General features: G+C 34.4%; 1 protein-coding gene across 2 annotated transcripts in view; it reads right to left on the bottom strand.

The window, feature by feature from the left end:
* Window positions 1–8,906: 8,906 nt before the first annotated feature.
* Window positions 8,907–23,203, bottom strand: part of bora (aurora kinase A activator-like protein bora) — a 123,119-nt gene continuing 108,822 nt past the window's right edge. For both annotated transcript variants that reach the window (XM_090406464.1, XM_090406465.1), the window contains 2 exons: window positions 22,214–22,334; window positions 8,907–9,528 (listed from right to left, as the gene is read on the bottom strand). In XM_090406464.1, coding sequence (XP_090262590.1) covers window positions 9,122–9,528; window positions 22,214–22,334 — 528 coding nt within the window. In that variant the 3' untranslated portion in view covers window positions 8,907–9,121. The remainder of the gene's footprint in view (window positions 9,529–22,213; window positions 22,335–23,203) is intronic.

The raw sequence follows: 23,203 nt of genomic DNA, 5'->3' as shown, positions 1-23,203 counted from the left end.
GACCCATAACACTCTTAAGTCAGTTATAAACTATTCATTCAAATTATACAAAAGAGAACACAGGTTACAGAAAAAAATCATAGAGGAAAAGCAAGCTGGATTCAGGCCACATAGATCCACTATAGATCATATCTTCACCATTAATAATATAGCAGAAAAATATTGGGAATACAACCTGCCCTATACTGTTGTTTTATAGATTTTAAGCAAGCCTTTGATTCAGTTAATAGAAACAAATTGATTACTATCCTAAAAAACATAAAAATGGATATTTTCTGATAATTCTGATTATGGAGACACTAAACTTTTGTTAAAATGAACAACATTAAAACAGGATTTCAGAGTCGAGAAAGGTGTAATGCAGAGACGCCCCTCTCGCCTCAACTCTTTATCATCTTCCTAGAAGAAGTCTGTAAAACCATAGCTGATGAACCAGGTGTAAAAATCAATGGTACCAACATTAATCACATGAAATATGCAGATGATATCATTATTTTAGCAGATTCTAAACCACAGCTAGAAAAAACTATTAATATTTTAAATGCCTCTTGTAAAACTTATGGTATGAAAATAAATCTTCATAAAACAAAAATAATGAAGATGGGTAGAGATGAAAATATTTCTATAAATCTTGAAAATCACCTACTGGAACAAGTTAATAAATATGTTTATCTTGGCAGTCTTATATCTAGTAACTTCAACAATATGGAAACAGTAAAACACAGGCTAAACCTAGGTTGGACCAACATGAATAAACTAAACAAAATATGGAAAAATAAAAAAATCCCAACGAATCTAAAATTATATAAAACAATTATTATCCCAACAGCTACTTATGCTTCAGAAGCCTGGAGATTAACTCAACAACCAATCAAGAAACTTCAAGCATTTGAAATGAAATGCCTCGGAAAAATTAATAACACCCACTGGATGCAACACAAGACTAATAATCAAGTCAGAACAGATTTAGACCTCCCAGATAATATAATAGACACAATCATTAAGCATCAACTGAGGTGGTTTGGTCATATTCAGAGAATGGCCCCTCATAGACTCCCATATTTAGCTCTGAATGGATATATCGGAAGAAAAAGACCTAGAGGCAGACTGAGAAGTACTTGGATAATGTTGCTGAAAGAACATTCACATCTACCCAGCTATAGAGTCATGATTGAGATGGCTAAAGATCACAATAAGTGGAGAACCTTTCTTCTTAGTGGACTCAACCCGTTACCAATTGGATGAGATGATGACATTATGGGAAAAAGATAACTGGTACCACTTTAATGTGGAAAAGTGTAAATTTATACATTTTGAGATGAAAAGAATTGCATGTGGTATACTGTACTGATAGAAATGTACTTAAGGAAATTAATGAAACTAGGGATTCAAAGTTCAGGGGCCATATTGCTAAAGTAACTCATTGGATTTCTTGGTTAATGAAGAATACCCAGAGATAAGGAAGTTATCATTCTTGTTTATAAGGTTTACAAATTAAATGAAATTTCTTGTTTGACAGAAATGGATTGAAGGTTGCAAAAGTTGATAAGTGGAAAAGAGGGCAGGATATGATAAATTGTTAGTTTTACAGGAATAATACAGAGGAAATTTTTTTAGCACGTGACTAGAGATAGAACAAGAAGTCATCCCTAAAAGTTGAGGAAGAGTGTGATTAGTAAGGGTCTAATGACTAGTTTTTAACTTAGTGGTGAATGAGTAGAATGGATTGTCAGTCTGTTGTGAGTGCTTGGTTAGTGCATGTATTCTAGGAGAGGTATGCTAGGTACTATGTGGATAGTGTAAGCCTCCTATGATAAGTCTTTGGATTCTGTGGTGATGCCTGTGTAATAATAATAAACACACATACCTTTCCTTCTGAGGAATTTTACATTTACATCTATTTAATTTTTATGCATATATATATATATATATATATATATATATATATATATATATATATATATTAGAGAAAAAAAGTGTTAACAGGGAGCTAGTAATCGTGCAATGCTATCATAGTATGCTGTACACCCCACAAGGGCTATACAGGTATCCCTTGATGTCACCGCATATATCAAATCTAATAATCAATGGTAAAAAGTACAATTCGTCCCTGATCGATTACTGTACTAATAGTTTTATATGGTACTCTTTTAGGAAAGATAAAAAATGAATGCAAAGTAAATGTTTAATAAATACTTGCACCTACATTAGTTACTGCAATTTTTTTTAATCAAAAGAAGTTATAAAGAGTTGTTTGAACAGTTTTAGTTTTTTTCTTATCTGCATAAATTCTACGATAACAAGCAAAATGACTTTCCAGACCTCGGCAAACAAGCATTCTTTGATTAACACCTGGATCCATATCCATTACTTGCTGCTTAAGCGATTCTAAACTGCAAAATATTCCATCCAGTTCTTTGACTGTTATTTCCTTTGGAACCTCATCTTCACATTCCATTTGTTCGTTGTCTTCATACGTGCGTTGTTCAATTTCAAAAAGTTCGTTGTCACTGAAATCTTTTGAATTTGAATCCAATAATTCTTTAACATCTTCTGCATCAACACCATCAAAACCTAGGTCTTCACCAATTGCAATGATTTCTTTGACCACGTGGTTCACAGGATTTTGAAAACAACCTAAGTCATTAGCACATTCTGGCAGAAGGTTTTTCCAAATAGTTTTCATGCAACTAGAAGACACTTGCTCCCACGAGTCACAAATATTCTCAGTTGTGTGTTTAATGTTAAATTTTTTCCAAAATTCGTGGAGCGTAATCACATTTTCTCCAGTTGTTGTTTCTACTGCCTTTGAGAATGGCTTTTTAAGAAAATAGGCTTTGAAAGTTGCAATGATGCCCATGTTCATGGGTTGTAGCAATGATGTTGTATTTGGTAGGAAAAATAAAACTTTCACATTCTCACACAGATCATCAAGAGAATTTGGATGACCACATGGCATGAACATGATTTTGTGTAGTAAATTTAAAGGCACATTAATCAAAACTCTTGCCGCGTATATCAAGGGATTGCCGCAATTAATTTCGCCACGCATTAAGCAAGGGATACCTGTATTAGATTAGAAATTTGATGAAGTACTACTGAGGACAGTGCTAAACCTCTATTTACAAGAGGTTCCTAGTTTGTAGCTTCTATAGAAACTATACTTTTGATTGATTGGACCAAATATCAAATTAAATCAGAGCTACTTCAGCATCTTCTAATGCCATGAATACCTTGTAATATAGCTTAAAGTTAACAGTAGACAATAGAAGTAATGAGAAAATGAAATTCAGCTTTTCTACATGCGTCATCTTTTTGAAACTTAATTAAATTAATTACAGAAGTATGTTACATGTCTTCATCCTTAGGAGATAATTACTTATGATAGAAGAAACAGTAACTTCTTAACAAATAAAATCAGTCATGAAGTTTCATTTTTTTTTTTTTTTCATATAGATGAATTAAATGAAAATCCATAATGCAATTAATTTGATGCATGTTAAAGGAACACATATGAAAATATTTCTTAAAAAACACAATTTTTCAAGTGTGTACTTATATAAGGCTGGTTAGCACAGAATGAAATTCTTGCTTCATTAAGTTGCAAGATATTGAATTTTTTATATATCACTCCCACCTTGGGTATCCACCCACCCACATAAAAAGGTTGTAAGCCTACAGTATGTTAGTAACCCTGGGTGGACTAAGGATTTTTTAAAATATTATCTTTTTACATAGTCTGGAAACTGCACTCTATAAACCAAATTAAAGTTTGTGGGATTATGCTTTGTGTGGAAATCAAAACATCTTCAGGGAGTTCAGGGACTCATCGTGGGAGGGCACACTACTCCATTACACCCAACTCACTGTATTCCCTACTTGATTCTCCAACTACGACACTACTACCATTGATGTAAAACACCATCTACCACCCACCACCACCACAAATAGTATTTTTTGTCTGTAAATTAAAATTAAAATAAATAAACAAAAAAAGTTTTCCATTTGCTTGTAGTTGCACAAGCAAATGGAAAACTTTTCTCTCAGCTTAATTTATCAGTTGAATATGCTGCATCTCTTAGCAGTAGTAGTGCTGACACTGCATATTCAGTTCAGAGTTAATGGCTATTCACAGCTCACAGAGGCATGGTAAAAATAACTTGCTGATGAAAATTATGAGATATTTGAAAAATCTGGAATGTGCTGAAAAAATAAAAACATCCATGGAAGAGAAACATTTTTTCAGCTAGCTATGATATATTGTAGACTTCAAAATAATTGAAACTAAATGGTTAATGGTTTGAATTTCAATAAAAACTTAAGCACATTGCAAAGTACATGAAGTTAAATGGGATTTACTGTATGCATTTAAATATATATAACACACAAAATTCGAAGCCTACGTTCAGACTTCATAATGGTGATCATAACAGCATGATAAAGCTGTTATCCTTTTCTGCTGATATTCTTTTATTAATATATTAATCCACTGATAAATAATATAACATATTCCTTTTTAGTGGATTTATCCTACCTTATAATTTCCAAGTCGTTTGCCAATGACACAAAATCTTCATGGAAAAGAACTAAATAGATGCACCTTAAATTTACTATCATACCTTGACACTACAAAATATAAAATTTTAAAAACTAACCTCGTTTTTTATGTTCATTCTCAAATTCATCCCATCATTAATTACAGCAAAATCTTCCTTGAGGAGATTTTAACGTTCATGACTCCATCAATCCAGCAGGAAGTATTTGCTATTGAAATTTTCATAAAAATCATGCACTTTTCTCATAGGACACTAATCTATATTTTTCATGGCACATCTTGGCAATAATGTATCATGTCAAAAGGTGAGAAACTAATATGTAAATATGGCAAAATTGATACATCTATATAAAGATTAATTTCTTGTAAGAATTTAAAAACACCAGTTATATAATATATCAAATAAAATGTTCTTAAGTGTATAGGGACTAGGTGGAGGGGCAAAAGTGATACAATAATGGTTCTCTCTCTCTATGTTCACTGGGCATCTACAGATGCCGTATGGTCACTCCAATGCTCGGTGATGTGCCACACCAGGTCTTGCCATGTAGTCCTGTTGTTTGCTTTTCTGGTGGCCTCAACTCTCTAAAGATCGGTCACTCCACACACACCATCCATCTCATTGATGGTCTACCCCTTCCTTTTTCCAGAAACTTTATCTTCTATTACTGTTCTGAGAAGTCCTCAGAACATAGGTGATAATAGGTTTCTCTCTCTGTTCTATGATGTTTACCATTGCAATATTAGCTTTATTCTTATTACCTACTTGCAAAACAGTGTAGGAGACAAGCTAGCCTAGCTGCAATATCTGCAACCTTAATCCTGACATTGCCTGGGTTCCAACTCAGGTGAATGTTCAGATGGAGCTGCCTTATTTGATAGAATATATTGGATGCTGTGGATATACAAAACTTCTGTCTGTAGAGCTTCATGAATTGGATATACAAATAATGCACTTTGGTAGCAATGCAGTTTTATGCAATTCACTGCAAGCTTTAGGACATGAAACACTGCAATATAGTTATTCTAGTACGATCTGATAAGATATTATGATGTTAGACATCCACAGACTAATTTTGAACCACTTGTATAAGACAACTAAAAAGAAATCAGAATATTTTATATATTTGAAAGAACTGCTGGTAGATGGGGGGGAGGTGAAAGTTCAATCTGCAAGGGAGAAGCTGCATGATGAAACAGTCCTGCCACGGTAATAGCATATTTGGTGGTATCCATATGGTATTCTCCACCCTAGTGCCTAGAGCTTGTAGTAATGCTTTTATATGCAAGCCAAAGGGACATATACAGCTATTGTACAAATTTTAAAAACATGTCAGTGTGACAAAGATGGTTTATTTGCTTTGATGTAAAGATGAATAGATGTTCGAAATGCTCCAGTTGCTGTTCTGTTACCTGTGGTGGACTTGGATCCAATCATCAACTTGTATACTGTCTTTCTTTGGCAGAAACAAACCTGGTAAGTGCTTGATATAAACAGAGAAATGAACATCTGTCTGCATCCTAGAAGACTGAGGCTAGGATGCAAAAGATTTTCATTCTCTGACAAGGTACCTTGCCAGATAATGATGGAAACTGACATATGAGGTAGAAAGATCTTAGAACTTATATTTGACAATTTTTTTTTTTATCATATATGTGTACAAGAACTTTGCTTCTGTTGCAAACTTGGATTACTGTTTGTCCTGGTCTTAGTTTTGGATAAGGATAAAAATCATTTTTGCAGCAAAAATGCATCTAAACAGTTATCCATGGGGAAAATTTGAACTTCTTTACAAGTGCCCAGATTGAACTGTAACTGTTTTTCTATCCCTCATATTGCAAGAATGATGAAGGATGTTACATAAAGTCATCCACATAGAGGGCATTACTTACAGTTGAAGGAAGCATCTCTAATGGATGCATCCATTAGAGATGCTTTCTTAAATGTATGAAATGATCTGATGGCTTAAGATCTAGTGATCTAATAATCATATTAATGATCTAGTGTGGAATGATGTGTTTTAGAAAAAAGGTTGTTCTCCAGAAACCATATATAAAAGCAAACCATATTTTCCAGGATCTTGCACAAGCAGCTGGTCATAGCATGATGTTGGTATTTTTGGATTCTTACTCAATTTCTGGAAAGGCAATAATAACTGCTCTTTGCCAGAATTCTGAAAATTCATTTGAATAAGTAAAGCAGTTGATTCATGTAGGATAGTGACAGATATTTAATCATCTCATAATGAATGTCATTTAATCCTACACCAATTGGTTAACATTGAAGAAAAGCAAGTTGTAGTTCTTTTTTTTTTTTCAATGGCCCATTGTAAGGTTCCAAACCATTCCAAGTGAATAGATTTTGCACTTCACAAAACAAAAAGGTGTAGTGTGCATTTTCTTTCATTTATTGTCCATTATGAAGGGTGAATTTATATAAATCATCCATAAAATAATTAATAGAAAGAAAAAAGTTTACGAAAACAAAATGAAACAACCAAAAACATTTTTGGTTGCTTCAGAAGGCCATATTCAATTTTTTCCTCTCTGATCTATACTATTGAGACTGCAAGTAAATCATACCATTAAAAGTTAATTATGATTGTGTTATGTGTATCAATGTTCCCTTAGACACATTTTTATTATCTTCTCTGCATGAGAGGGTTAGCGTGTTCTGCTCTAATCTGGTATTTTGAATCTCTTTTTCATCTTTTCAACCTCGAATTTAGTGCATTTGTGTATTTTAATTCCCAAATCTTTATTTCCACATTCTTTACTACCACAATGAGCACAAATGGTAGAATTATGACAGGGAGCATGCACAAGACTGCATTTTTTTTTTGACACTTTTTAAAGCACTGCAAAGAGTATAGAGCCTGATTGATAGATAGTGTAGAGCTCTGTTTTCACCGATGTTGGGGAAGGTTTCAGAATGATATTCCCGTGTCAGTACTAGGATATCATCTCTATGTATGGGAATTATTCTTATGGATGCCACCCCTTTGTCTTTTAATTCAGAGCAAATGTTCTTGTTAGGAGCTTCTCAGGAAAAGTTTAAATTTTTGTGGGAAGTTTCCAGGGTTGGTATTTCTGGCAAGATGTTTTGACCAAAATATCCAATGAACAGATTGTCTTGACAAATTTTGGGGATCTCGCCAACCTTTTAAAAAAGGTTAGCATAATAAAGAAAGTGACATTTTCCTATCAGGAAAATGTCATTCCTTCATTAATTAAGAAAGCTGGTATATAGCAGGTCTTTCAAATTTTTTTTTGCACTTGGTTAGGGCCCTTAATATACTATACGATACTTTAAAGGAGGATTTAGTACTAGAACTCTTCACCTACTACAGAGCCAAACACATGGATGCCCAGTAAACCCAGCAAGTAATGACTCTGATGTCAAGCTGGATGACCTGGAGTATGGTATGTCCAAAATCTCAACACAGACAAAATACAACAGTAGGGCATTGAATCCCAGTGGTGTGACATGGTCTGGAAAACAGTGAAGCAAAACAGACTCAGGAGAAGTAAAGACTAGAATACAGGAAGAGAAGCACAGAAAAAGAGGATGCATAAAAAGGGCCAGGACAATCACTAGGGGTCCTCTTTCATCATGAATAGGAGTCCCACATGGAAGATTAGTGTTGTTATATAATGTTAGTTATAACTTATTTTTATATGTAACACCGAAAAACTGTTTAATTCAAATTAAATAGATATTCCTTCAAAAGTTTTCAGTAGTCTTTCACTGCATGCTATATTTCAGGTTTTTTTTTTTTTTTTTTTTTTTTTTGTACACTTGTTTACATATTGCTTTGAAGATATGCTTAAGGACTAATTTAATGATTAGTTGAAAGAGAAAGGAATAGCAGAAAGTAGTAATAGAAAGAAATCTCGTGATAAAAGAATATCAAACGAAGATCAAGCAATCATCAGGAATTCAGGTCAGAAGAATGGCAGTTTCAAAAATGAGAGAAGAAATTAACTTTTGATTAAAGAATTAATGCTTTGACTTTCCAAATACACCTCCAAACTTTTAAATTACGTATATTTGACAAACAGATCATCATCTACAGTGCATGGAGAGTCATTTACCATTATTTATCAAAATTTTTCCAAAAATATTACTATTTTTGAACGATATGGGCACTTTATGGGTAATTTTCCAGGACTGTATAAGAAAATTTAAGAAAAATTTGTCTGTTCCAGTATGTGACCATGGAAAAGTGGAGGGAGGGCAAGGAAATACATTAAAAAATAAATTTTTAAAACATTTCTCAGCATCTGACAAAATGTGGCTGGAAATCTGCCTCACATCAAACTCAAATCTTTTGCACAAAAGATATTTTATTATATTATAGGAAGGCAAATTCTTTATTTCTTTTATTATTTAAAGATTATCAGATGTGTAAAATGATTTACAAATATAACTACATTTTTTAGAACTTAAAAAAGTTCTCATATAAAGTTTAGAATGTCATGATTTTTAATATTATTCACAAGAGAATGGTTTAAAGATTCTTATATTGGTTAACTAAAAATACTATGCACTATATGAAACTTTTATCAAGTCTTAGTAGGAGTAGAAAACAGGTTTGGCTTCCATAAAATCTGTTGATCTTGAACAGCGGAACTGCTACCCAAATCAAACATCAAGCTGTCTTGTGATGGAATAGATGGTGTGCTATCAGGAAATTTCTGTTGAGAAATAATGCAACTATCCATCATCTGAACAACAGGAAAGATGCGGCACTGGCCATTTCCTCCAAGAGATGTATAATGGATTTGGCAACCTGCATTTTCAGATGATGTAATGTGGAGCTCCAGTTCTTTATGATCTTTCTGTGCTATGCTATTCAGACATGTTTCTAATGAAGTGAAATCTTTCTCTGGAGTAGTAGTGATGGATGGCATCGACACTTCACAAGACATATTGTTAGAGGCCAAAGATTCTTGTTTATGAATTTTTGCATCTAGATTATAAGAGGAAAAAAATAAAATAAATAAATAACATTATTACTTCATACAGACATCTTAATAATCAAGATCATAATTGCTCAAATATCTATTTGGGTGATTTAATTTCCATGTGATGACTGCAAAGTGTTAACAGGTGAAATTCACTGTAATTTTCTTAATCAGTAAATGATTTTTGCAATGTTTACAAAAATTGCTCATAAATTCAAAACGTTCTGTACTAAGAAAATAAATCTGATCTCTTTAAACAAAATTCTTCCTTCCCATGGCCAGACTGCTGCTTCCACCCATTTGACCTGATTGGCCTTTAGGTAGTGCCAAACTCCTCAAGCGATGATTTAATAAACAGTGTACTAAAGTGGTTGGGAAAAAGGTACACTGCAAATGGCTTACAGCAAGAACCTTAGCTTCATACTCAGGCTATGCTAAAGTAGACAATAAATGCAAAACTGTGAGCATATCAAAATCTGATTTAATCAAGACCAATAGTAGAAAACTTGCTTCTTGTCCCTTGCAAAGGACATTGGACACAACTTTTACTTACCAGTGCTTCTGCTTCTCTCTTTTATTTATAACAGCAGAGTTACAGCACCTAAAAGATAAAGCTAATCTCCTGGCATCATCCTTCTCCAATTCCTGCACAGATGACCAGGAGATGGTATGCATCTCCTGCTATATTAGAAACAGTATATCATATGCCTGTGATTTTTGAAAAAAGACAAATGCCGAATAACTTAGAATTCAAGTTTTCTGGTCCCAGTGGTCTTTGCTCCCTTTAAAAAAAAAAAAAAGTCTGCTGGCCTACTACTGACCGATCAACATCACCTCAATTCTTTCCAAAATAATGGAGAAAGTCATCAACAGTTTGGCACTACCTAAAGGCCAATCAAGTTGATCAATAATCAGTATGGATTCTGCCACTAGATCTCTGGCTGACTTCTTAACATACACCATCTATCACTGGACATGCCTTGGAAAGATATTAGTCAATCTTTTCACAGCATGCATCTGGTGATGGATTCTGTGCTGTATCTGGACATTTCCAGACCATTTTATGATGTCTGGCATTGAGGTCTTCTCAGGAAATTGCCTCAATACAGCTTCTTCTTCTTCACCAAGCTTCTTCCACAATTTTTCTTGGCTGTTTCTAAAGTATACTTTTACCACGAACATTCAGTAGGGAAATGCCTCTGTAATTCTCATATTCAGTTTCATTTCCCTTTTTTATAGATTAATACTATGAGATCTCTGCTCCAATCATTCAAAATTCGATCCTCTGACCAGGCCTTCTGAATTATGCAATGTAGCCATTGCAAAACTTTGGTACCTCCATATTTGAGCATTTCTGGCCAAATTTCATCTACTCCAGCTTCCTGTTCACATTTCAGGTTTTTGATGACTTTATTTCTACTTCAAGTATGGATATGTATTCCTGAATGCATTTCTGTTGGGAGTTTTCTACCATCATGGTGACACTACTTGTTTCATTTAGCAGTTTTTACTAATTATTTAATTGTAATTGAATTATAATTAATTACTAATTAAAAATTAATTATTACTAATTACTCCAGAAATCTAGAATATCTTTTATCTTCAGTTTTTCATGTTGTCTTTATCACCTGATTCCTTTTCCCTCCATTTCTAAGCTTTTTTTTTAAAAAAAAAACAAAAAAACTCCAGAATATTTTGCTACCTTTCTGATATTTATTTTCTATGTTTTTATTGGTAAAACATACCCCTTCTTATGACTTTTGTTTAGCTAGTTTTACACAGTCCTTCACTTTCTTATTTTTCTCTGTATTCTCTAATAGCACAAACTGACTTACCAGGAACTTTTGATATACTTTATTCTTTTCCTTCACTGCATTTTTAACTTCATGAGTCCACCATGGAGTTCTGATTTTTCTATTCTTATAACCTTGCATGCCTCTCTGGCTGAATCAATCAGTGTTTTCTTCAGGGCTTGCCACTGAAGAAAACACTGTTTTTTTTTTTTTTTCCAAATTCCTTCATTTTTTCTTCACGGATATTTGTATATTTGCATCTACAGTTCACCTCTGAAAGCTGCTCAACCTTGATTCATTTTAAAACTTTCTTACACACTCTTCTTTTCAGTATGAAATTCAATTTTATTCTGCTCAAAACTAAATAGTGATCACTTCCTATTTCAAATTCTCTGTATACTCTTGTGTCCTTTTATCGACTATAACATAGTCAATGAGAATGCTTATTTCTTGTATCTTCTCTCCATGTGAATTTGTGCACATTTTTATGTCATACACAGATGAAATGCAAAGAGTTCAGGATGGTTATCAGTGTTTGGAGACCAGTAAATGCAATAAGTGAATGTTACTAAATAGGATAAGGAAACTCAAGACAGGGAGTGTCAAAAGCAGGGAATTCTAAATTACCATTCTCTGGCAGGCTATATCCAAGGTGCCACCCTTATCGCAAAAGGAACTCTAAGTGTATAGTTTGGGCAACAGATGTGGACAGTAGGAGATGTAACTGAAATCTGGGTTTCTGTCAGGAATAGGATGTGCGGTCCGGAAGACAGCAAATGGTGATGAACGTCAATTATGTTTATGTTAATGCCATGGATGTGTAAAGTGGATGTGAAAGTGCATTTTTAGTGAAGAGATTCTGGCTTGGTTTGTGTGTTCTGTCTCTTTTTTTTTTTTTTTTGATGGGATTGGTTTATAAGGGAGATTTATTTTTATCAGAGTGTTGCTGATATTTTGTAGGAGCTTTCATAAGTTTAATCCTGATTAACTAGAAATATAGTATAGTGTGGATGTGCAATGAAAGAAACAGACTCTCAGACATAACTTCCAAACAGTCTCCATACCAGGATTTGGCCTTGATAGTGGCCTCCATAATCACTACTTGGATTCCCTCTCCAGGCACAACCTGGCAGAATATGTAGCAGTGGGATTATGTGCCAGTTGACTGAGAAACCTTCTGACAGTAACTGGAATCCCTGCTCTGGAAGCAAGGATTCCAGTTATTGCCAGGGAAATGCCAGATGAGTATAACAGCTTGTAAAGATGACACAAGATGGATGCTAATTGGAGGGATATCACTTGTGCTGGAGAACGTCTGTCAAAAGATCAGGGTTTGTGGTATATTGGGATGGGGGAAGAGGGGGATTTATTTTAGTTGTCTAAAGAAGAATAGAAAGCTTATACCAAGAGGTCTGCTTTATTTTTTAGATGGTGCCACTCCTCCATCATTATGACAGACGTGAAAACACAAAAGTTTTGTTCAATAGCCTGAGCAAGGGCCAGAAGTTTATTATTATTATTACATGACACCCCCAGGGAGTCCAGTGACTCATTGAGGGAAGGCACCTACTCTACAACTCTGTCTCCACCACTCAATTCACCAACCATAATCATCATCTACTGCCCACCACCACCACTAGTATTTTCACAGACAATCACAAACATCCATGCCAACGGCAGGATTTGAACCCTCAGCCTTTTGGCTGGAGAGCAGATATTCTAACCACTCGGCCAACGAGGCCACCCTTCTGACTACCATTTGAGCAGGACACAAGATAATGCATTTGGCCCATATAAAACTTACCATTAGTTTTGCCTTAGATGATTTTTTTTTTTTTTTTTTTTTCACTTATGGGCTGTAGGATACGCTGAGTGAGAGGCAGGAGTCTTTACTTGGACTACTTTGGACCATCATCATCATCAATTTCCTGATATGTACCCTCAAGGGATGTTCAAGCTACTATGACAGCACTACATGATTGTTTGCATTATTATTAATCTCCTATCCATAATTTCCCTCCAAATTAATCTAATACATGTCAGCACTCCAATACTGCCATATCTAACATTTCATGCTTCTAAGGCACTTCTTATAGAATCAATCCACCTGGACCTTGATCTTCCTCTTGGTCTCTTTACTGATGTCTTAGCATCAAGATGGCAGGAAGGAGAGACCAAGTTTTGCTAGTCTTTCATCACCCATTCTATTTAAGTGGCCATACCACCTTAAGATTAGCTCTGCTTACACATTTTTGAATGCTAACAATGCCCAGTTCCTTTTTAATATCTTCATTTTTTTAATATGATTCTGCTATTGATGGCATCTGTTCACTTCCCTAATCTTTCTCAAAACCCTCATATCTGTGGTGTCTCTACTCTTTGATCAAGTGCTTTATTTCTAACCCACCTCTCAGATCCATAACTTAAAACTGGTTTGAACACTATCTTTTATACTGCGATAAAAATTTATATATCCATATAAATTTATTCAGCCAACTACCCACCATACTAGTTTTGCTTATTCTGCTGTCTCTTTCCAGATTTAACTTGCTATCTTCACTAAAAACTGTCCAAATAGCCGAAATATTTTACTTGTTCTATAGGCTCTCCATTTAGAGTGCAGTTGATGCGTTTGGTGTTTCTGCCTATTTTAATAGTTTTGGTCTTTTTATTGCTGATTGTCATGACAAAATTTCTTACAAGCTGTTATTCAATTTAGTTAGAGAATCCTGGAAACTTGCACTAGATGTGTTTGGCAGTAACAATATCATCTGCATAAAGCAACAAGTCTGACATCTCCAATTCTAATATCAGACCTCATTCCACTTTCTTTCATAATGTGATCCATATGATGAGTAAGAGTGGAGATAATGTGCATCCTTGTCTTATCCCTGATTTTACATCAAACCATCAACATGTATTTCCTTCAATTCTAACTGATGACATACAACTTAATATACTACATGTATTGCTCTGTATAATGTTCCATTTATCCCATATAATTGTACTGTTTTGAAAAGTTTTTCTCTGGGCACCTTGTCATATGTCTTTTCCAGATTTACAAAATTTTGTCACATTTCCATGATTTCTTAACTATTTGTCATACAGTGAAAATCTGATCTTAACAACCTCTATTTAGCCTGAACCCAGCTTGTTCTTCTCCAAGTTTCTATTCCACAATCTTTTTGAACCTCTTTTCAAGTATGCTTACATAAATCTTACCTAAAACACTTAGTAGAGAAATTCTCACATTCAGATTTATTCCTTTATATATATATATATAGATATATATATAGTTAGATAGATAGGAACTATTAGAGCTCTACTCCAATCATCTGAAATTCAACCTTCTGACCAGACAGAAATTTTGTCACATTTCCATGATTTCTTAACTATTTGTCATATAGTGAAAATCTGATCTTAACAACCTCTATTTAGCCTGAACCCAGCTTGTTCTTCTCCAAGTTTCTATTCCACAATCTTTTTGAACCTCTTTTCAAGTATGCTTACATAAATCTTACCTAAAACACTTAGTAGAGAAATTCTCACATTCAGATTTATTCCTTTATATATATATATATATATATATATAGTTAGATAGATAGGAACTATTAGAGCTCTACTCCAATCATCTGAAATTCAACCTTCTGACCAGACCCTCTGAATTATGCAGTATAGCCACTGCATAACTTTTATACCTCCATATTTAAGCATTTCTAGTTGAATGTAATCTACTCCAGCTACCTTTCTACATTTTAAGTTTTTGAAGGCTTTTTCTATCTCAAGTATTGACATGTATTCTCTTTGCATTCTTCTTGAAAATGTTCTAATATGGTTCTGTCACTGCTTGTTTCATTTAACAAGCTTTTCAAAGTAATTACTCTAGACATCTAGGATATCCTTATCAGTTTTCATGTCACCATTATCATATTTGATTTCTTTTACAACACTATTTCCTCTACTTTAGCTCTGGCACATTTGTTTAAAATAATTTCAGTTATTAGATGGGTCAAGCACTTGGATTGTGAGAGCAAAAGAAATAATCAGTACATGAAAAAGAGGCACAGGCATCCCAATTGGTCCTGTTGCAGTGCCATAAGATATGAGGCTGAGATTGGTTAGGAACAGGGTGATTTGTAGAAAAAGAAACATGGATGATCTGAGTTGCAAGGGAGATCTAACATCAACAGCATATTTGGAGGGAGAACTGGTTAAGAAAAAGTCCAGAATATTGTGAGAATGATGGCAATCATCTGAAATTTTGGTAGATAGTATGTAAACAATTTGTGTTTCATCATTACTAACAGCATATACAATTCATCTTCTCTTCTGGCTTGGTCTATGAAGACAGAGCTAGTCAGAAAGCAGATACTGAAATCTCCAAGGAAAATTATCTCACTGTTTGGGTGAATAGACTGTATTTGTTCAACTTTGAGATATAGATAATCATAGAGGTCAGTATAATGAGAATTAGAAAGGTGGTAAAGGTAGCAAATAAAGGTAACAAAATGAGGCAGGAAATCTTGAGCCAAAGCAGTTCATATAAAGGAGATTTTAGATCTGACAATCCTTGGTATATGGGATATCAGACTTGATCAAAGTTCATGTACCACCCTTCTTATAGAAGGCACTGAGTGTATGCTAATTATGGATAATGCAGTTTTTTTATGTCTTTTTTCTACCTCAAGTATTCAAATGTACTCTCAACTGAATTCTGCTTGAATATTTTCTAACACTATTCCGTCACTTCTTGTTTCATTTATAACAGTCTTTCAACGACATTGATGTCAGAAGCTTAATGGAGTAAAATAGCACTAAAAATGTCTCGGGAGCTGCCTACAATATTGGTTTTCATTCCCATTTTCCCTAAACTTTTATATTAATAATCTATAATAGTATAGTATGTACCAATATTAGAATATTCTATTTTGTAAATGCTTTAAAGATAAGTAAAAAAACAGATACAGTGATATCTCGGCTAACAGAGATAATTCGTTCCGGAATCACATTCGTTAGCTGAAACGTGATTTCCTGTAGGTTTCTATAGAAAATCGTTTAATTCTTCTGGATGCTGCCTACTATTTAAAGATAAGTTTTATAAAATAGTAAAACAGCACACTATAAAAGGGCAAAAACTCACCAAAGGCTGAGATGAACAGCTACCCAATTAGATGAAGGAGAATGGAAAGTAGAATGTAAAACTGACGATCTTTACACTATTATATACACTTTATTAAACTGAAAATATGTACACAACGTTTTTACTATTCTTCTTCCAAATTTTCAAAGTTTATTCAAGGTAAGTCTTCTCTTCTCTTCTTCAGTAGCTGGCCTCTGTCTCTTTGCTAAAGAAGTCAAAAATCTGTCCTCTTTTTTTCAGAAGGTTTTTAAAGTGATTCAGACACTTGTCTTCAACCAAGGCACAAAGTCTGTTCATTTCAGCTTTGTTGGGATGCCACTTTGTAGCCAAAGACTGAAACTCTTCCCAGTAGTGCAGCATTTTTTTAAATGTCACTTGTTGGCATTCTTCCTTTTTTATTGCTATCCTCCTCCTCTGATGAGCACGCTTTATCTTCCTTGTCTCTTTTCTGATTCAATTGCTTTTTCAACTCTTCAAGATCTTCTGTTGTCAGATCATTTGAGTGTTCTTCAACTAATTCTTCTACATCTTCATTTACCTACAAATGTAATGCTTTGCCTAAGGAGAACTATCTTATCTACAATGTCAGCATTTTCAGCAAGTTCCCCAGCATAATGATCCTTCCAGAATTCCCTCAGATTCAGACTGGTAAATGAAGTTTCATCAAAACATCTTTGGAACATGTGAAATTTGTATACAAAACTCCACAAATGGCCAGACCGTTCATGTATGCTGCTTTATGTTAGTGCGCGCATCCACTAAAACATTCGTTAGCCGAGTCTGAAAAACAGCGAAAAAAACTTTCGTTAGCTGAAAAATTCGTTACCAGGGTCACTCGTTAGCCGAGGTATTACTGTATTTTGAAACTTTAAATTTTTAGCTTTTAAATGGTATTGGTCAAAAGGGTTCTTCATGTGGATTTTATAATTGTATTTGGTTGGTAAAAAGTGTTTCGATATTTGATGGCCTGTGTCGTTCCTGCCTAAATTAGTTCCAAAATTGACTACTATGATTTCTGCATTACCCACTGCCTCCATTGCCTGGCCTCTGCATCATCACTCTTCATGCAATACACAAAGCAAAGAGCTGACATTAACATCTCCAATTTTGATATGTTTAATACCACTTTCCTTCATAATGTGATCCATATAGATAATGAATAACAGAGGGGATAATGTACATCCTTCTCTCACACCAGATTTAACATTAAACCATCTTCCTGTACTTCCTTCAATTCTAACTGCTGACTTACAATTCAAATAAAGACTAAGTATTGCTTGATATAATGCCCCATTGACCCCATATAAATGTAGCGTATTGAATAGCTTCTCTCTTGGCACCTTGTCATATGCCTTTTCCAAATCGACAAAACTTAAATACAGATCTTTGTTATATTCCCAATTCCCATGCTTTCTCGACTATTTGTCGTAAAGTGAAGATCTGATCCTGACAGCCTCTATTTGGCCTGAATCCAGCTTTTCTTCCACAATTCTTCTCAATCGTTTCTCAAGTATACTTGCATAAATCTTGCCAGGAACACTTAGTAGGGAAACCTCTGTAATTCTCACATGCAGTTTTATTTCCCTTTTTATATATGGATACTATGAGAGCTTTACTCCAATCATCAGGAATTCGTCCCTCTGTCCAGGACTTCTGAACTATGCAGTGCAGCCACTGTAAGACTTTTATACCACCATACTTCAGCATTTCTGGTCGAATATCATCTACTCTACTCAACTTCCTGTTGAGTGTTTTTATACCACTGTGCTATCACTGCTTGTTTCATTTAGTAATTTTTCAAAGTAATTATTCCATACTTCAAGGATATCTTTTTCTCCAGTTTTCATGTCACCTTTATTATCTCTATCTCCTTTTACAGCACTCTTCCCTCCATTTCTAAGCTTCTTGAACAATCTTCAGAATATTTTGCCACCTTCTTGATATTTATTTTCTATGCTCTTGCCAAAGTTCTCCCATGACTTTTGTTTAGCTAGTTTTACACAGTGTTTAGCATTCTTGCATTTGTCTCTGTATTCTCTAAGAGCACAAGCTGACTTATTTGACAGAAACTTTTGATATGCTTCCTTCTTTTCCTTCACTGCCTCTTTAACTTCCTGTATCCACCAGGAAGTTCTGATTTTTTTTATCCTTGCACACAACCTCACCACATGCCTCTCTGGCAGAATCAATCAATGTTTTCTTCAGAGTTTGCCACTGAATCTCCAAGGTTTGATTCCTGTTCTCAAACTCTTTCATTTTTTTTTCAATAATCTTTGTGTATTTTAGTCTACAGTTCACATCTGAGAGCTGCTCAACTTTTATTCGCTTTAAAACTTTCTTACATGTTATTCTTTTCAATATGAAATTCAATTTTATCCTGCTCAAGACTAAATAGTGATCACTTCCAATTTCAAATCCTCTGTACACTCTGGTGTCCTGCACCAGGGAGAAAACATCACTATTAACAATAATATAATCAATGAGACTTTTCTTATTCCTTGCTTTTTCTCTCCACATGAATTTGTGCACATTTTTATGTTGGAACATGGTGTTAGTAATAACTAGTCCATGTCCTGAGCAGAAATCCAACAAGCATTTGCCTTTATTATTAGCTTTGCTCTTTTCTCCAATTTTCCCAAAATATTTTTGTATGTCTGACAATCATTTCCTACTCTGCTATTTAGATCCCCAACAAGGACCAACTTTTCCTTTTTCATTGTGTTAGTTGCTTTCTCTAAAGCCTGAAAAATTCCTCCACTTCTACCTTAGTAGAACCTTCTGCGGGACCATAGGCACAAATAAGTCTCATTGTCCAGTTCCCCATTCTGATATTTGCCCACATCACTCTACTTGAGACTGCCTGCCATTCAAGAAGATCGTATTTTTAAAAATTATGGAGACAACTACCGTGTTTGAATAAAAAGTTTAGTTTATCAGCTATAAAAAAAAACCCGCTATAAAGCGGTTATAAAAAAAATCAGCTATATAAAAAAAAAACGCCGTGGTTGGCAAACGCCACATCCACTGAGCTACACAGGCTCAAGTTTAGTTTAATATAACTAAAATCTTCATTCGACATTTCGACCTTTATGTCAAGGTCATCTTCTGGAGCATACAACTATACACAGAAAACAAGCTACACTACATTCAAACTGGTTTGTTAAAGATACTGACCAACCGCTACAACAATTATTGGCCTGACCTCTGGTGAGAAAAAAAATATATATATATACACATCAACGCTAGAGTCTTATTATTAGTGTTATCTGTTGGTTGTAGAAATACATTGGGCGCAACAACAAGTATCTATCTATATACATGTATTAACATCATGATTATACTTGTACATTCCAGCCAATTGGTATGGAATGGTTTCCAATACAAGCTGAAGATTGCCTAGAGTCCTGACTTATGTTGGATCTTATCTATTAGGTAGGCTGAATGTGTGCCATCCAGATCCTTGGAATTTTCATGCCATTTTTATTGTTGATATTTGGGTGGTTTATCAGGATTTTGCAGGCTTCCTTAAATTTCCTTTCATACCAGGTTTGTGTGTGGTGTAAAGAGCAGGTGCTTTTCCAGTTGATTTGGTGTAAGGTGTTGAGCGTGTGGTCTGAGAGGTCTGCTTCACCATAATGGTTATATTTAATGTGTCCGTCCTGTTTCACCAATGTACGGTAAGTTACAGGTGCAGTGGATGCAATAAACTCCAGAATGTGCTAATGGGAGGAGAGGATCCTTAGAGGAGTTGAATATGGTTTTAAGTTTAGTGGGTGGTTTAAAGGTGGCATTGAGGTTATAATGTTGTAGGATTCTCTTGATTTTTTCTGATAACCCTCTATGTATAGGATGGCTAGTTTTACTGTAATCTAGATGATTATTTTTAGTTCTTGTTTCAGGGCTTGCTGGTTAGAACAAATTGTTGTAGCTCTGTTTTTAATGGTGTTAATGACTCCATATTTTTGTGATGGGTGGAATTAGCATGTATGTATTGGCCAGTGTGTGTCAGTTTAAACCACCCACTAAACTTAAAACCATATTCAACTCCTCTAAGGATCCTCTCCTCCCATTAGCACATCCTGGAGTCTATTGCATCCACTGCACCTGTAACTTACCGTACATTGGTGAAACAGGACGGACAACCCCTATACGCCAGAAAGAACACATTAGACACATTAAATATAACCATTATGGTGAAGCAGGCCTCTCAGACCACGCACTCAACACCTTACACCAAATCAAATGGAAAAGCACCCGCTCTTTACACCACAAAAAACCCTGGTATTAAAGGAAATTTAAGGAAGCCTGCGAAATCCTGATAAACCACCCAAATATCAACAATAAAGATGGCATGAAAATTCCAAGGATCTGGATTGGCACACATTCAGTCTACCTAATATATAAGATCCAACATAAGTCAGGACTCTAGGCAATCTTCAGCTTGTATTAGAAACCATTCCATACCAACTGGCTGGAATGTACAAGTATAATCATGATGTTAATACATGTATATAGATAGATACTTGTTGTTGCACCTAGTGTATTTCTACAACCAACAGATAACACTAATAATAGGACTCTAGCATTGATGTATAATTTTTTTTTTTTTTTCTCACCAGAGGTCAGGCCAACAATTGTTGTAGCGGTTGGTCAGTATCTTTAACAAACCAGTTTGAATGTAGTGTAGCTTGTTTTCTGTGTATAGTTGTATGCTCCAGAAGATGAAGTTGACATAAAGGTCGAAACGTCGAATATAGATTTTAGTTATATTAAACTAAAGTTTTTATTCAAACACGGTAGTTGTCTCCATAATTTTCAAAAATGCATTTGGATCACCGTGTAAGCTTAAAAGACAAGCTTCGTATTTAGTGTTGAATACTATGGCTACTCCTTCTTTTCCTTGATTGGCTGAATATAACATTTTGATATTTATTGCTCAGAAAGATCTTGCCAGTTTTTGTTTCAGTCACCCCTATTATGTCGATCTGGTACTTATCTAATTCCTCAACTAGCTCCATTTCTTTGCCATTCAGGCTTCTGATGTTGATAATACTGATCTTTAATTCTGGTGATGTTAAGTTGGGGTTTGTTTTCAGATTTGTTCCAGTAGCTGTCTTTTCGCTATTTGCCCTGGTTCTCTGGCAAAAACAACAGGGGGCCTTGTTTAACCGGGCGACGCCCTAGCTGGCATGAAATTTTTGTCATGTTGTACCATCATTTTGTATTTTGGTTTAACCAATAAGAATACAATTTGGTCGGCTAAATCCCAAATTGCCCAGGCTATTACTTGTTAAACAATATCCAGCAAAGTGGTTTCATTATCATGTTACCATTTGCTATTGAGAAGTTTCAAAGAATTGAAAGAAGCAAACGAATGATTTTAAATCATGTCAGAATATTAAAAAAAAAAGTTATCCATTTAAGCTTATTTCATTCTAAAAGGATATATAAGGTTGTTTGTATATTTCTGAAATGTCCCAAACTACATAGCATATCCTCTATCTTTGTTACCTGGATTCTGAAAAACATGAATTTCCCCTTCAAGAAATACCACTATTGTGAATTCACTCACTATAGCAAACTATCAAAAAAGTCCCAGTCAAAGCTTTTATACTATCACTGACATGCTAAATGAATTATTCTTTCAAAAATGTTAATAAAATTGTTATATATCTGTTTACTGTTAGTGTTATTTTTAATTATTATTCTTATTTTTTCCTGGTCTTTAATTAAAAGAAAATACCTTGAAGATATTACCTGTCACTGGTGTTTTAAAAGCACATTCTGAAATGGGAGAGACAGAAGGGGATGATATATTGTGACTTGTAGAACCAATGCTGCACTTCCTTGGTGTAACTTGACAAGATAATATTTGATCCTGCAAGTAAGCAAGTTTAATCAGATTTAAATGCATATCATATAATTTATGTGCATTAATCACCAAAAGTACCTTTTCCATCTGTACCTTTTCAGCTACAGATGGATTCTTCTTGGATAGATGGTATATTTCTGAATAAGTATACAGAAAACTGTTAAAAGCATTCAAGGGAGGAATGATGGGAAGATGTTATTTGAGAAATATATCTATGCTGTTGTGCAGCAATTTCTCACTCCAAAATCCACAGGTAACATTAAGCAAGCGATTATGGTTTTACAGTTCCACTATTTTACAACCATGTGTATCTGCTCTCTGGACAGTCTGCCTAAAATTTTTGGAGAACACTTCCGTTTCCAGGAAGAAAAATTTCGTAACCTGTATGTGAGGGTGGTTGTTTTAGATTATAATAAAGAAGCTAACATAAGATGTGATATGAGATGTGCATTATGCCTATATACCGAACACGTTCTCTGATTGGCTTGTGCACATTATGATATGAAAAACTCTTGCCATCTCCTTATAAGTCACCTTCAGCTGAAAAGTACTTATAATTATTCTTTCTGTGCTAGATAGGATTTGAATTCAGTCCACACTACTCACGTGCTTTTTTTTTTCTCTTTTTTAAATTCACGCATTTTATTTTATAAATCTCATAGTTTTAATATGTCACTTTCCAATTCCATTATTAAATCATTCAATCTGTCACTCAATTTCCTTCCTGCTTCTTTCTCTACAATTTTTGTTTGCCTCTTTTATATTTGCATTTAGCTATTTCTAGTAACTAGCTCAATATTATTATTATTTATTTATTTATTTTTTGGTACAGTCAGTTTTAGTGATGGCAGAAATTAATATGCCTTATATAAGTC

The sequence above is a fragment of the Typopeltis vanoorti genome, chromosome 16 (genome assembly GCF_054136105.1).
Source record: "Typopeltis vanoorti isolate ZY-2024b chromosome 16, IOZ_Tvanoo_1.0, whole genome shotgun sequence".
NCBI lineage: Eukaryota > Metazoa > Arthropoda > Arachnida > Uropygi > Thelyphonidae > Typopeltis > Typopeltis vanoorti.
Note: the sequence above shows the minus strand (reverse complement) of the source record. Positions and strands in the feature narration are given on the sequence as shown.